Genomic DNA, 13,744 nt, shown 5'->3' with positions numbered 1-13,744 from the left:
AGAAAATTGGGGTTCAGAGACGTCAAATAATTTTCCCGAGCTGCACAGCATATATGAATGGTACTGACAGCATTGAAATGAAACCTAGGTCCACATTCAGTGTAGCTGACCACACTACAGCCATATTAGGAGGAGCAATAACAGAGTTGGAAACCAGTTCAATTCAGGATTGGGAAAAGAAATAGGAAACTGAGTTTTCCAATCTTTGAGAACTTTTGCTATGGGGTTTGGGCTGGGAGGTATCCAGGTTTTAGTGCAGTGGCCAAGAATGAACGTTAAAAAAGTGAAGCAGTTATATCAGTCAGCATTTTAGAAATCAGAAAATTAACTTGTTCTATTTTAAGAAATAAAAATACATTATACAATTTCATAGAAAAAAGATTGAAAAGCCACACAGGTATCAATGCTGTGTTTTTTGTCCTGTGAAATTCTGAAGATCTCAAAAGCAAACCCCCCATGAAGAAAAACAAATGTGAAAATCTATGCAGGGAATGAGAAAGATCACAGAATCCCCCAGTGAAGATGCTATTACAATGTGCAATGCCATGCCAAGGAAACAGCGGAGAGAGCTGCCGAGAAGCATCTTGGAGGTGGTTCCAAGTAACATTGTTTTTAGCGACTAAGTGCATGGGGTAAAATAATAAGATGTTAGTTTCAGGAGCAGGATAATTTTATTGTTTATTTTGGAAAGAAGGATATGGAAAGAAAAGAAAGAGAGAAGAGAAAACACAAGCCAGAAAGAAAGTCTATTCAGTTGCATTTAGAGATGAAGTAATCGCTTTAGATAAGGCTGGCTTCCTAATCAAAGACAGATACAGTGTTTCCATTGAGCACTGACATGTGAGCCAGCCAGTGCAGGGCCATGGTGAAGCCAGCTAGGAAGCAGGATGGAGGCCAAGAGATGCCAGGCTGAATCTAGCACCTGCCTGGAATGCCCATCTGAAGCTGGAGAGATTTCTGCCACCTCAGAAAGGACAAGGTGCCCACAGGGCTGTGTAGGAGGTCAAGAGCTTGCTTTTCAAGTATTAGAACTTCAGCTAGACTCCCAGTACTCTCCTAAAAGCCAGGCAGTGTGCCTCACTAATCCCAGAGCTTGGATTGAGACAGGAGGAACCTTAGGGTTTACTGCCCAGCCAGTCTACCCAAACTGGTGAGCTCCAAACTCAGTGAAAGGCCCTGCCTCAAAAAATAAAGGAGAGAGGGATAGAGGAAAACATGTGATGACCTCTGGCCTGCACATGAATGCATGGAAATGTTCATACACACACACACACACACATACACACACACACACACATACACACACGCACACACACTAGCATACACACATACCTGCACACAGATGCATACACACATGCATACATAAACATCTGTGCATACACACTCACATAATACACACCTGCATGCACAAATATGCACACACCTGCACACACATCTGCATACATATACATCTGTTCACACACACTTGCATATATATGCACATGTACACATTCATAAATACGTGCATACATTGAACCTACACACACCTGCATGCACACACACACACACCTGTATACATACACACCTGAGCTCACATCCATGCCTAGATACACACATTTACACACCTACATAGAGACACCTGCACACATGCACTAACTTGTATACATGCATATCTGTGCATACACACTTGAATACACATACACCTGCACACATGGACTAACATGGTTCTACAGTAACAGCTTCCACTTTGTGAATGGTAGAACACAATGGGACAAACCCAACAAGAGAAGTGGACTTAGTTCCATTCCGTCTCCTATAATAGTATATGTGAGCCCAACACTTACTTTGCTTTTCTTAAAAAAATTTCCCTCCTCCCATAGCCACACACAGGAGGGAGTGTTAACTGCCCCACCCCACCCCTGGGCCAATTCTGCTTCTTGGGAGATGTTTGGCCACACCGGGAGATGTTTGTGTTAATCACAGCTGAGGCAAGAGGTAGCTCATGAATGCTGTGTGTAAAAGATACAGATGCTACTCTGGCTGCTGCGTGTGTGAGCTCACACACCAAGGCTGAGAAAGCCTAGCCCATGTATACAGAGCAAACGAAGGGTGCAGAAGGGATGCAGGACAGTAAGTCAATCAAAGTCTGGCACCGGGCTTCAGAAGGAGCTGTCAGTGGTGTGAATTAAGAGCAATGAACGAAGGACTCGGCCAAACGCTGACAATGGAGGCTGCAGTGGAGGAAGAGATGGCATGTTTGGCTGATTCTAATCAGACTGAAAACTCTGACTGGGGCAGCACCCGCTCTTCTCTGCACCATGTTATTATGTGATTCTCTGGATACATGAATATCATTTGATACTCCCCTTCTCTCACTGCGGGAGGCCTGGTAAATCGTCACAGTAAACGAAGCTGAATTTCTATTTATGTAACCCCAATGCTAACACAATTCCAAATACTCAGCCAGTAAAAAGCTCTTCTGTGAACACTTTCATGAACTTTTGCTTTAAGTTCGTGTGTGGGTATGGGAGGAGGGGAATATTTTTTTAAAAAGCAAAGTAAGTGTTGGGCTCACATGTACTCGTGTAGGAGCCGGAACGGAAGTAAGTCCGCTTCTCTCTTTGCGTTTGTCCCATGGCATTCTACCACTCACAGAGGAGAGAGATTCCCTGTCGTCTGATCTTGATCTGGTCCAACCACACATTGATCTTCACATCATTAGGAAACTCTGTGGCTAGTGTCTTTGTAGAGTAATCCTGATATACTGGGGACTTCTGTCACTTTCTTAATGATGAGTTCAGAAACAGTGAAACTTTCTAGAATGGCGAGCCTGCCAAAACACATATTATACGAGGAAAAATAAAAAAAAGCAATACTTGGGAACTGATAGTCAAAAGTTCATTGGCTTCATGATATAACTATGTTTGTTTTGGGGTTTTAGTGTTTTGGGCCACACTAGGGGCCACTCATGGCCAGTGTCACTCACAATGATTCTGGCCTAGGTATTTGGGGTTGGTTTCATGGCAGGTGACTGTCCCCAGCACCATGCCATGAAACTTAGCTGATGCTGCTGCCCCAGTTCTGAGGCTGGGACACGAAGGAAATGAAAGCCTTCCTCCTTCCTGGGGCAGATGACAGGCCCACGAAATCCTGATCACATGGCAATCTGACTTTGTTGGTTTCCTTCTTTTCCTTGTATATCTCTTTCCTACAGTGTGTTACGAGTGTCCTAGGCATGGAGAGACCCCCACTGCCTACTTTCTTTGGAATGGCCTGGTTCCTCCTGATGCCACTAAAGTACAGCTCCCTCAGTGATATGCTCAAAGAATCCATCCAGCTTACCTACTTAAGGGCACAGTATCAATGATAGTGTTTAGCTAGCCCAGAACTACATGCATTTTTTTTTGTTTGTCTGTTTCTTGAAGTGGGAGATCCATAGGTAGTTCCATTCAGCTTGGAATTTCCAGTTATTCCCTTGCCTAAGCCTTTCAAGGGCTGAGATGACAGGCGTTTGTCGTCATGCCTAGCTTGACTAATTTTTAAAAGAAGATATTTAACATAAACGAACCCTGAGGTTAAAGTAATTGTTTGAAATTGACGTAAAGACAAGCGGTGCCTCAGTGGTGGAGCTCCGTTTCAAGGTTTAGGTTCCTGATGTTGTAACGCCCTGAGCGTCTAAATTCCGAAACCTGGTCCGCAAATGTCCAGCATTATCTCCCTATCAGCTCCTGTGACAGAAGTCCTGTGTGTCCAGAGTGAACGGAGAGCTTGGGACTAGGATAAACCACTCAGTATGTCATTCAGGGGTAAGTTAAACCCTTCTTCAGACAGAAGCTCCTTCAATAAGAGCGTATTATTCTCCACAGGACATGGAAGCCGACCAAACAACGCTGGAGAGGAAGACTCTCCGAAGAGCTATGTACTCAAGGGAGGCCAAAGCACAGATGGAGGATGAAGATGAAGGCTAGTATATATATATATATATATACATATATATATATATATATATACATATATATATATATATATAATCTGAAACATTCATATAGACTAGTATATTATGGGGAGTTTGTCCCAGAAATGCATGTGTGTGTGTGTCACACAGGTATAACTAGCTATTCGCACAAAACACAGAACCAAAGTAAATGAATAATATTGAATGTGAGAGAGTCGAGGTAAGGCTTCCATTCCCCAACAGCTGCCTCTGTGAGGGACACTCAGTGGGTGTCTATGTCTTCACAGCATGTGTCACAGAGGATGGAAAGCAGGGGTCTGGAAACAGAATAATTGGAAAAGTCTAATATAATGACTGGATCAGGTTATTACTAAAGTATCGATTCTTTAAACACGAATAATCAATGAACAATGAGAACACGTGGAAGACTCTGCCTACACTTGATTCGTCAGGTCTGTATGTGGTTCCCATAGCAACACAGTGATGAAGAATGAAAATGGTATAGAAGTAGAGGTATCACTATTTGTAGATGATATGATAGTACGTATAGGTGACCCCCCCCAAATCCCACCAGAGAACTCCTACAGCTGATAAACAACTTCAGCGAAGTGGCTGGATATAAAGTTAACCCAAAGAAATCAGTAGCCCTCCTTTATACAAATGATAAAAGATCTGAGAAAGAAATTAGAGAAACCACACCTTTCACAATAGCCACAAATAATATAAAATATCTTGCTGTAACTCTAACCAGGCAAGTAAAAGATCTGCATGACAAGAACTTCAAGTCTCTGAAGAAAGAGATCAAAGAAAACCTCAGAATATGGCAAGAGCATCCATGCTCATGGTAGGGTTATGTAGTGAAAAATGGCCATCTTACCAAAAATCAATATATACATTTAAAGCAATAGGCATCAAAATTCCAACTCAGTTTTCACAGACATTGAAAGAGCAATTCTCAAGTTCAAATAGAAAAAAAAAAAACACATGATAACCAAAACAATTTTTAACAATAAAAGAACTTTGTGAGGAATCACTGTCACTGACTTCAAACTATACTACAGAGCAATAGTGACTAAAAGCTGCATGGTATTGGCGCAAACAATGGAATAAAATTGAAGGCTCAGAAGTAAACCCATACACCTACAGACACTTGATCTTTGACAAAGAAGCCAAAACCATATCGTAAAAAAAAAGAAAGCATTTTCAACAAGTGGTGCTGTTCTGTCAGTCTGCATGTAGAAGAATGCAAATGTATCCATATTTATCACCCAGCACAAAGCTCAAGTCCAAGTGGATCAAGGACCTCAACATAAAACTGGATACACTGAATCTAACAGAAACTAAAGTAGAAAATAGCTTTGAACACATTGGCACAGGAGAAAATTTCCTGAACACTAATGGCTCAGGCTCTAAGTTCAAGAATTGATAAATGGGACCTCATGAAACTGAAGAGCTTCTGTAAGACAAAGGACATTGTCAATAGGACAAATTGGCAACCTACAGACTGGGAAAAGATCTTCACTACCCTTAAATCCGACAGAGGGATAATATCCAAAATATTTTTAAAAAAAAACTCAAGAAGTTAGGCTTCAAAAAACACAAATAACCCAATTGAAAAATGGGATACAGAGCTGAACAGAGAATTCTCAACTGAGGAATCTCAAATGACCAAGAAGAGTTTTAAAAATGGCCAACAACTTTAGTCATCTTTAGTCATGCAAATCAAAACAGCTCTGAGATTCCACCTCACACCAATCAGAACGGCTAAGATCAAAAACTCAGGTGACAGCACATCCTGGCGAGATCGTAGAGAAGGAAAAACACTCCTCCGTTGCTGGTGGGACTGCAAACTGGTGCAACCACTCTGGAGATCAGTCTGGAGATTCCTCAGAGAATTGGAAATAGATCTACCTGAAGACCCAGCTATACCACTGCTGGGCATATACCGAAAAGATCTCCCACCATACCACAAAGACACATGCTCCGCTATGTTCATAGCAGCCTTATTTGTAGTAGCCGGAAACTGAACACAACCCAGATGTCTCTTAACTGAAGAATGGAAACAGAAAATGTGGTTCATTTACACAATTCAGCTTTGAAAAGCGTGAACATCATGGATTTTGCAGGCATATGGACGGAACTAGAAAATATCATCGTGAGTGAGGTAACCCAGACCCAAAAGGACATGCATTTTATGTTCTCACTGAGAAGTCAACACTCACCAAAAAAGTATGAAAAGCCAAGTTTTCCACATCTAACGCTGAGTTCTGAGGGAGAAGTAAAAAGATTAACTGGACGTTTGGTTAAAATCATTACCTTGTCTTGACATGGGACACCAAGAGAGTTTTAAAATAGATCATTTAAGGACACAGTGAATACTTTCCTTTTGCTTCATTTCCTATGTAGTTTTTAATCTGCTGTTTCCTCCTTTCTACTGGCCAAGCAAGAAGCAGGGAACCTCGGAATGTGGAGGTAAAAAGCACCAAACTGTGCCGCCTGCATGTTTCCGAAGTCTCAGTTCATGAAGAAGAAATAATAACTGAGAACAGCAATGTATGGCGGGTGAATTCTTTCATTTGAATTCTGGAAGCACACACAGGCTTCTGGTATTGTAAACCGATTGTTTAATTATTTAATTATTTCTTTCTTTTTTTAATAGTGTAGAGTCATATTCAACTATCTTTTTTTTTTCTTTTTTTCGGACCTGGGGACCGAACCCAGGGCCTTGCAATTGCTAGGCAAGCGCTCTACCACTGAGCTAAATCCCCAAACCCCATACTCAACTATCTTAAGACTCACACATTGTAGTAGAAAATTGATCACCGCAGAAACTGATTCTGCCCCGGGCTTGTTGGGTTAAAATCCTTCTTAGGTGTGAATTAACAGTACTAACCTTACTGGGTGGGGGATGGTTAGGAATTAATGTGACTTAGTTGTGGATGCACTACCATTTAGGATGGTTGCCGTCCCAGGTCCTAGCATTCCGAAGCCACCAGGTAGGGCAGACTGGAGAAAGAGAATGTTCCCTTTCGCTCGAGGGCCTTAAAGCAGCATGCATTATTTCTACTGACCGTTGACCAGGTCATTGCATGGACAGATTAGGTACCGAGAAAGTAAACACACATTGCCTTTGGCTGGACGCTGTGAGTAACTGGGCTTTCATCTGGTATAGAAGTGGAGGGTGGGGGGTTGGGGATTTAGCTCAGTGGTAGAGCGCTTGCCTAGGAAGCGCAAGGCCCTGGGTTCGGTCCCCAGCTCCAAAAAAAAAAAAAAAAAAAAAAAGGTCTTTAAGGATCTACCCCTTTCATTGTGCACATTTCTGTTCCCATACTTAAGAGACAGAGAACATAGCCCATCTAACCAAAGCTTTCATAACCAAAGAGAAGCTTCTCCGAGACTCAGTCACAGGATCCAGCTGAAACTGAGATGCTGGTGACATCAACCCTGGGTCCCTTTGGTCTGATGATCTGTAGACAAAAGACACAGCGTTCATCCTTCTGACTACAGGCTTGTACCTGTAGCTACTGCAGTGGTGGAGAACACACTGTTCCTGTGTAGTACTGCCTCTGGAGAAGGAGCAGAGAGGACATCCCACTGTCACTGGACCATGCAAATAACCACATTATGCCAAAAAGAAAATCAAAAGCCTTCCCGTCATAGCTGTGGAAATAGGCCCGGGACAGTTGGCCTCGGAGTTTCTAAGGGGCATCTGAGAGGATCACCCTGCCCATTGCGTCCTCTGGAACCTTCCGTCTTGACAACCCTCCTCCATGACCATATCTAAAGCAGAAGAGGAAAGCGACGGATGGGTGCTTCTAGAGTAGACATGAATTCCACAGCTGCTTTTCTCCTGGTGCAGATCCCCAAATGCAGAAAGCCATAGATTTAAAGAAAAAAAAATGTTTGCAAGCCAGGAAGGAGCATGTTTTTATTGGCAACTCAATCTCATCACTAACTCAAGTGTCTGGTCTGTGTGTTCAGTTTGGAAATCAGCAGTCTGGTCTACATGTGTATTTTTTTTTTTATACTGAACCAGTTTGTATTTTGAAACTATATAAAATACACTAAAACATATAAAGTACTATTTCATTGATATGATACAACACAAAATAGAATAATCACTGAAGGAAGTCCTCAGACTCAGATAGTATACAAAGTCAAAGAGTGTTTATTCTACAGAAACAACCAGTATGCAGGGATCAACCATTCTCCAAAATAGAGACCCCAGACCAAGGCATGCAGATCTTCTTATGGGGAACTAAGGGAACTCTAGAAGAATTAAGTAATCTCTAATGTGATTGGCAGGAACCAAAGCAGTGACATTAGCATAAGTTTGATTGGCTACTATGTTAATTCATCTATATTTAAAGAGTGGGTTAGGTAATCTCAAATTCCATTGGTGGGTAAGAGGAGGTCACAAATGTAGGCTTCTGATTAGATTGTGTCAGGTGGTCAGTGGCCCTCATTTCTATGTCATAAGTGCTTAACTACTGGATGACAGGACTTCCCAGCACAGATGGTCCATCCTGAGATCAGATATTTCCCCATTCCTGCAGTTATCCCCAGGCTGTTCTTTAGGAGGGGGTTTTATGAACTTGCTTCTTGATTTTATGGTCTGTTCCTGGAGCTGGTGCCTTATGGCCTTCTTTTTAAAATCAGGCCTGGTCCTTCAATGGAGACAAATGGGTTTATATTGTCCTTTCAAGATAATTAGCAAAACATTAATGATAGAGTAGCAAGTCTTTGCTAGAGTTCTGATCAAGAATGACATATGGAACTCAAAATGTCAAAAGAAACTTTACATAAGATACAATGTAGGTTTTAGAAATACAAAATAGGCAAAGAACTCCTTTTTAAAACAATATCATAATAACTTGTCATTAATACAGACTATATAAAGAAATAAAGTCAGAGATAAGGTACAGAGAATAAAATGTCAAGCCATTTCAATCCTCCAAGTCGCTGCCAGCAGTGAAAAAGAGCATAATGAAATAAGTCCTAGAAGATGCTGAGTGAAAAAATGTTGGCCCTAGAGTTGGACCTTGTTCATTCACCTTTACCTTCCTTTTCTCCCTTACTTCTTCCCACCCTTCCCTTCCCTTCCTTTCCCTTCCTTTCCCTTCCCTTCCCTTCCTTTCCCTTCCCTTCCCTTCCCTTCCTTCCCTTACCTTCCCTTCCCTTTCCCTTCGCTTCCCTTCCATTCCCTTCCCTTCCCTTCCTTCCCTTCCCTTCCCTTCCCTTCCCTTTCCCTTCGCTTCCCTTCCCTTCCCTTCCCTTCCCTTCCCTTTCCCTTCCCTTCCTTTTCCCTTCCCCTCCCTTCCATTCCTTTCCCTTCCCTTCCCTTCCCTCCCTTCCCTTCACTTCCATTCCATTCCTTTCCCTTCCCTCCTCCTCCCCTCCCCTCCTCCCTCCCCTCCCCCCTTCCCTCCTCCTCCCCTCCCCTCTTTGGACAGGATCTTATAGCCTAGTGTAGACTTGAACTCCCCATGTAGCCTATAGCTGAGGCTGGCCTTGACTTCCTGATTATCCACTTCTGCCTCCCAAGTGCTGGCATTACAGGAGGATGTCACCACCTCTGACCGTCTTGAACCCACTTTTTAAATAACTGAAGTGTGTCCCTGCCTAGGTTGTTTAAGACGCACAAGGCTAACACCTTCGCTTCTCTGAAGTTAAACGAGGTCACCTGTACTCCTCTTACAAACAAAGATTATTTCTGGTGCTCATCTGAAGCTCACACGGTGTGTTGTGTGTTTGTGTGTGTGTGTGTGTGTGTGTGTGTGGCTATGCAGAGGAGGAGGAGGAGGAAGATGAGGACGACAACATGTCAACTGTAATGAGGCTCAGGACGAAGATGCCCTGGAAGACCTGTTGGTGGTACCTCACTTCAGGAGGGTTTTTCCTGCTCTTCCTCATGATCTTCTCTAAGCTTTTGAAGCACTCTGTGATCGTGGCCATCGACTACTGGCTAGCTACGTGGACCTCCGAGTACAGTATAAACGACCCAGGGAAAGCTGACCAGGTACACAGCGTTCGGAGATGGTGGGCAGGGAGACCTTTGCTGACCCCAGCTTGCAGCCAGAATGTCAGTGGAACCTGTGGCTCGGTGTGTTAGGAAGTGGGGGGAGGCCTAAGACTGGGTCAACAGCCAGTGGCGTAAAGGGTGATGCTCTTCATTGTTTTTATCATTTTATATTCGATCACATCATCTTTATCTGTTACATATTTAAATAACATACGTTATGTGTCTGTGAAGTAGGCAGGTGCATGCGAGCGCAGTGGCCATGGGGGCCAGAACAGGCAGTTACAAACCACCCGGTGTGGGTTCTGGGGAACGAAATGCCTTCCCCTGGAAGATAAGCAAGCACCCTGAATTGCTGAGCCATTTCTCAGCCCTGATTTTACAATTCTTGTCCTAAGAAGCCTTCAGACATTGTGCTCAGGTTCATGCTTAAGGAGTTCAGAGCCTCCATCTCACAGGCAGCACATGTAATTATTATGTAATGTGTTAAGCACCTATGGAGGAAATGGTTGCCATTCTCATCGCTTTGATTCTGGAGCCCTACACTGAGGTGTCGTTCTGTAAAAAGAAGGACGGGAATCATGAGCTTGACCAGGTAGAAAACCAAGAGTCTGTCCCCAGCCGGGAAGATAAACAGATGCTGCAGTTCTGAGGCCAAGCTTCGAGTGTAAAAATAACAAGTGTGGGTGGCCGGGCCTGCAAGTCTGACCCGATGAGGGGGGTCCTGCCCTGGGGACCCACCATGCCTCAGCTTCCTAAGTGCAAGCCAGACAAGGATGCCAACAGTCTGTCTGACTTGAGTGCTTCGTTTCCCAGTTAGGAGAAGCCCAGGTGATTGTCTCATGTCGACTTCCTGTGCTGGTTCTTCCTAGACCTTCTATGTGGCTGGGTTCAGCATCCTCTGTGGAGCGGGCATTTTCCTTTGCCTCGTCACCTCCCTCACTGTAGAATGGATGGGTCTCACCGCCGCCAAGAACCTCCACCACAATCTCCTCAATAAGATAATTCTGGGCCCAATAAGGTAGGGAAAACCAAGTTATTCCTTGCCCTTATGCATGTAGTAATAAAAGTATGCATTTTAGGATTGAAACAAAATGTGAAAGTTTAAAGGAAAGTATTTGATCCGATGAATGTGGAGGCCTCATCTTGAAGACGCTAGCTGTCCCTCAGTGTGTTCCAGCTCGTCCACACCAGCATACTCTTCGGTCTGTTCCCTGCTCAGGTTCTTTGATACCACGCCCCTGGGACTGATCCTCAATCGGTTTTCTGCTGATACCAACATCATCGACCAAGTGAGTATCTGAGTCACTTCTAAGTTCTAATAGAAATTCCTCCGTGTAAACTGACAGCATTTCAAACACAGACAGATGGTTCTTAATGCCAGCGAATTGCTAAAATTTAAATCGGGGCCCATTTGACTTCATATCATAGTAAAAAATGATTTCTAGGATAGCATTTCTATCTGTGTGTTTGTGTGGGTTATATGTATGTGCTTGTGTGAGTGTATACACTTGTATATACAAGTGCCCATGCACACTCTCGTATGTGTGTGTGTGTGTGTGTGTGTGTGTGTGTGTGTGTGTGTGTGTGTTAGCCAGAGGTTGACATTAGGCATCTTCTTCAATTGCTCTTCAGCTGCTCTTAAATCTGTGGGAGTCATTGATTTTAAAATAAAGGATATTGAGACAATTATTCATAAAACATGAAACAAATGCCCATCAAATAAAGATGTCTATAAAAAGCCATGACGTGGTGAAATAAAAGAAGGCTGGGTAGCTTTTAAACCATGAACTGCAAAGGGTCTTTTGAAGTAAGACAGACATTAGGAAATTTTAGAAAAAAACAAGCAGGATTAATTATACAAAACATTTAAAATTTGATTGAGCTGGAAGCATTGAAGGTGAATTTAAATTGTGAAAGAAAGAAGGTAAACACTATAATATATAAAGAGCATCTGATATTCAATAAGGAAAAGGCAGATAATCCAATCAAAGATACTCAAAAGACACAAACAACTACCGAAAAAAATGGTCTACACATTTTACAGTGAAAGGATAGATGAGTTTTAAACGGTGCATATCCTTTTAAAAAGGAATGTCTGAAAACACTAATGTGGAAATAACTCTACTCGATCATAGGAAAGCAAAACAAACTCAGGGATGACCAAACTCTAGAATAAACACTTATCTAAAGTATCTGAGGCAAGTAGGTGGGCACCATGTTGAGGATGTGTCGATACCGAGCTGTGGTTGCATGTGACGTTGTTTACTGTGAACCAGTCTATAGCTTGCTTTGTTGATGGTTCCCATTTCTTAGCATTAACACGAAAGTGAGTGTTACTGTTACACTGCTGTGGACAGTGCACAGGGGCTACATGCATTGCCCTTCGTACTCTGTCTCCACAGCATATCCCTCCGACCTTGGAGTCGCTGACCCGCTCTACCCTGCTCTGCCTGTCGGCTATTGGGATGATCTCCTATGCTACACCCGTGTTTCTCATCGCTCTTGCGCCCCTGGGCGTCGCCTTTTATTTCATCCAGAAATACTTCCGGGTTGCCTCTAAGTAAGTAAGACCATTCTGTACATCTGACTGATTGGGAACCGTGTCTGCTCTAGTGTTTAAGGTGGAAAGTTTAGTGGAGAGGGCGACTGGCTTCGCTAACTCCTCATGTTTCTGTAAGTTCTATTGCCATCCTTCCTACAAGTGACTGCTTCTTCCTCACCCTTGACACACGTTAACCTGCCATTTGGTTTGTCAACAATTTGACTATTCAGTTGTGAGCCCGTGCGTGTGCCAGCTCTTGGGTTCTTTGGTTCTTTGGCCGAATCTAGGAAACAGAAACCCAAGCATCACCCTGAAGAGTGAGCCATGCAGAGGTGGTCTATCCCAAAACAGGAAAAAGGGTTAAAACTGCAAACATCCTTCAGACACATGGTATGAAAGAGTTAAAGATGAAGGCGAGGAGATAAATTATTCATGACTATGTAGTTGGATAATTGTGAGTGTCTGAGAGGCACGGCATCCCTTTAAGAGACTGGAGACATTGGATTCGCAGAATTTTCCTTGTGCCTGATATTACAGTCAAATAAATAAAGGGTCCTCATTAATTTCAGATTTTCTGTTGATATAGTACTTGTTCCCCAAGAATTTAAATGATTAGTGGTCAATACAGCATCCCCGTTTGTAAACTTGGAAGTTTACATTCGGCGCTTTCCTGAAGAACAGGATGGGTGAGCTGTGGTACTGTGGGGCCTCTGTGGCAGTACTCAACAAACACTTGCTGCTGATAGCCGTGTTGCCATGTTGTGGCTGGTATAACCTGTGCTCGATTAAACCCATCTGTTACTAAGATAAAGCCATATGAAAGGTAATCCTAACACTCACATTAGGCTGCAATGAAAGGCTGGTGTGTTTGCCTAGCACACTGAGCGTATTTCACAGGACAGGAGTGAGAGAGAAGATGAAGGTTACACAGGGGGAGGGAGAAGAAAGGGGAAGGGTGCTAGCGAGGTCGTTGGGACATACAGAACTTCACCTTACTTCATATTATATCTCCTCCCAGGGCTGTTAGTCCTTCCCACACTGGAGATGTGGGTTATATTTGAATGATCTTTTTTTCTTCCTCAGAATCTGGCCATCTTCCTTCCCTTCCTCCCTTTCTCCTTCCTTTCTTTCTTCCTTCCTTTCTTTCCTTCCTCCCTGCTTCCTTCCTTCCTTGTTCTCTGTGCTTCCTTCCTTCCTCCCTGCTTCCTTCCTTCCTACTTCCTCCCTCCCTGTGCTTCCTTCCTTT

General features: G+C 43.2%; 1 protein-coding gene across 10 annotated transcripts in view; it reads left to right on the top strand.

Moving 5' to 3' along the window:
* Positions 1-13,744, top strand: part of Abcc9 (ATP binding cassette subfamily C member 9) — a 123,990-nt gene that overhangs the window by 75,323 nt on the left and 34,923 nt on the right. For all 10 annotated transcript variants that reach the window (XM_039107119.2, XM_039107120.2, XM_039107122.2 and 7 more), the window contains 5 exons: positions 3,846-3,942; positions 9,724-9,953; positions 10,826-10,974; positions 11,176-11,245; positions 12,359-12,516. In XM_039107119.2, coding sequence (XP_038963047.1) covers positions 3,846-3,942; positions 9,724-9,953; positions 10,826-10,974; positions 11,176-11,245; positions 12,359-12,516 — 704 coding nt within the window. The remainder of the gene's footprint in view (positions 1-3,845; positions 3,943-9,723; positions 9,954-10,825; positions 10,975-11,175; positions 11,246-12,358; positions 12,517-13,744) is intronic.

The sequence above is a fragment of the Rattus norvegicus genome, chromosome 4 (assembly GCF_036323735.1).
Source record: "Rattus norvegicus strain BN/NHsdMcwi chromosome 4, GRCr8, whole genome shotgun sequence".
Lineage (NCBI taxonomy): Eukaryota > Metazoa > Chordata > Mammalia > Rodentia > Muridae > Rattus > Rattus norvegicus.
Note: the sequence above shows the minus strand (reverse complement) of the source record. Positions and strands in the feature narration are given on the sequence as shown.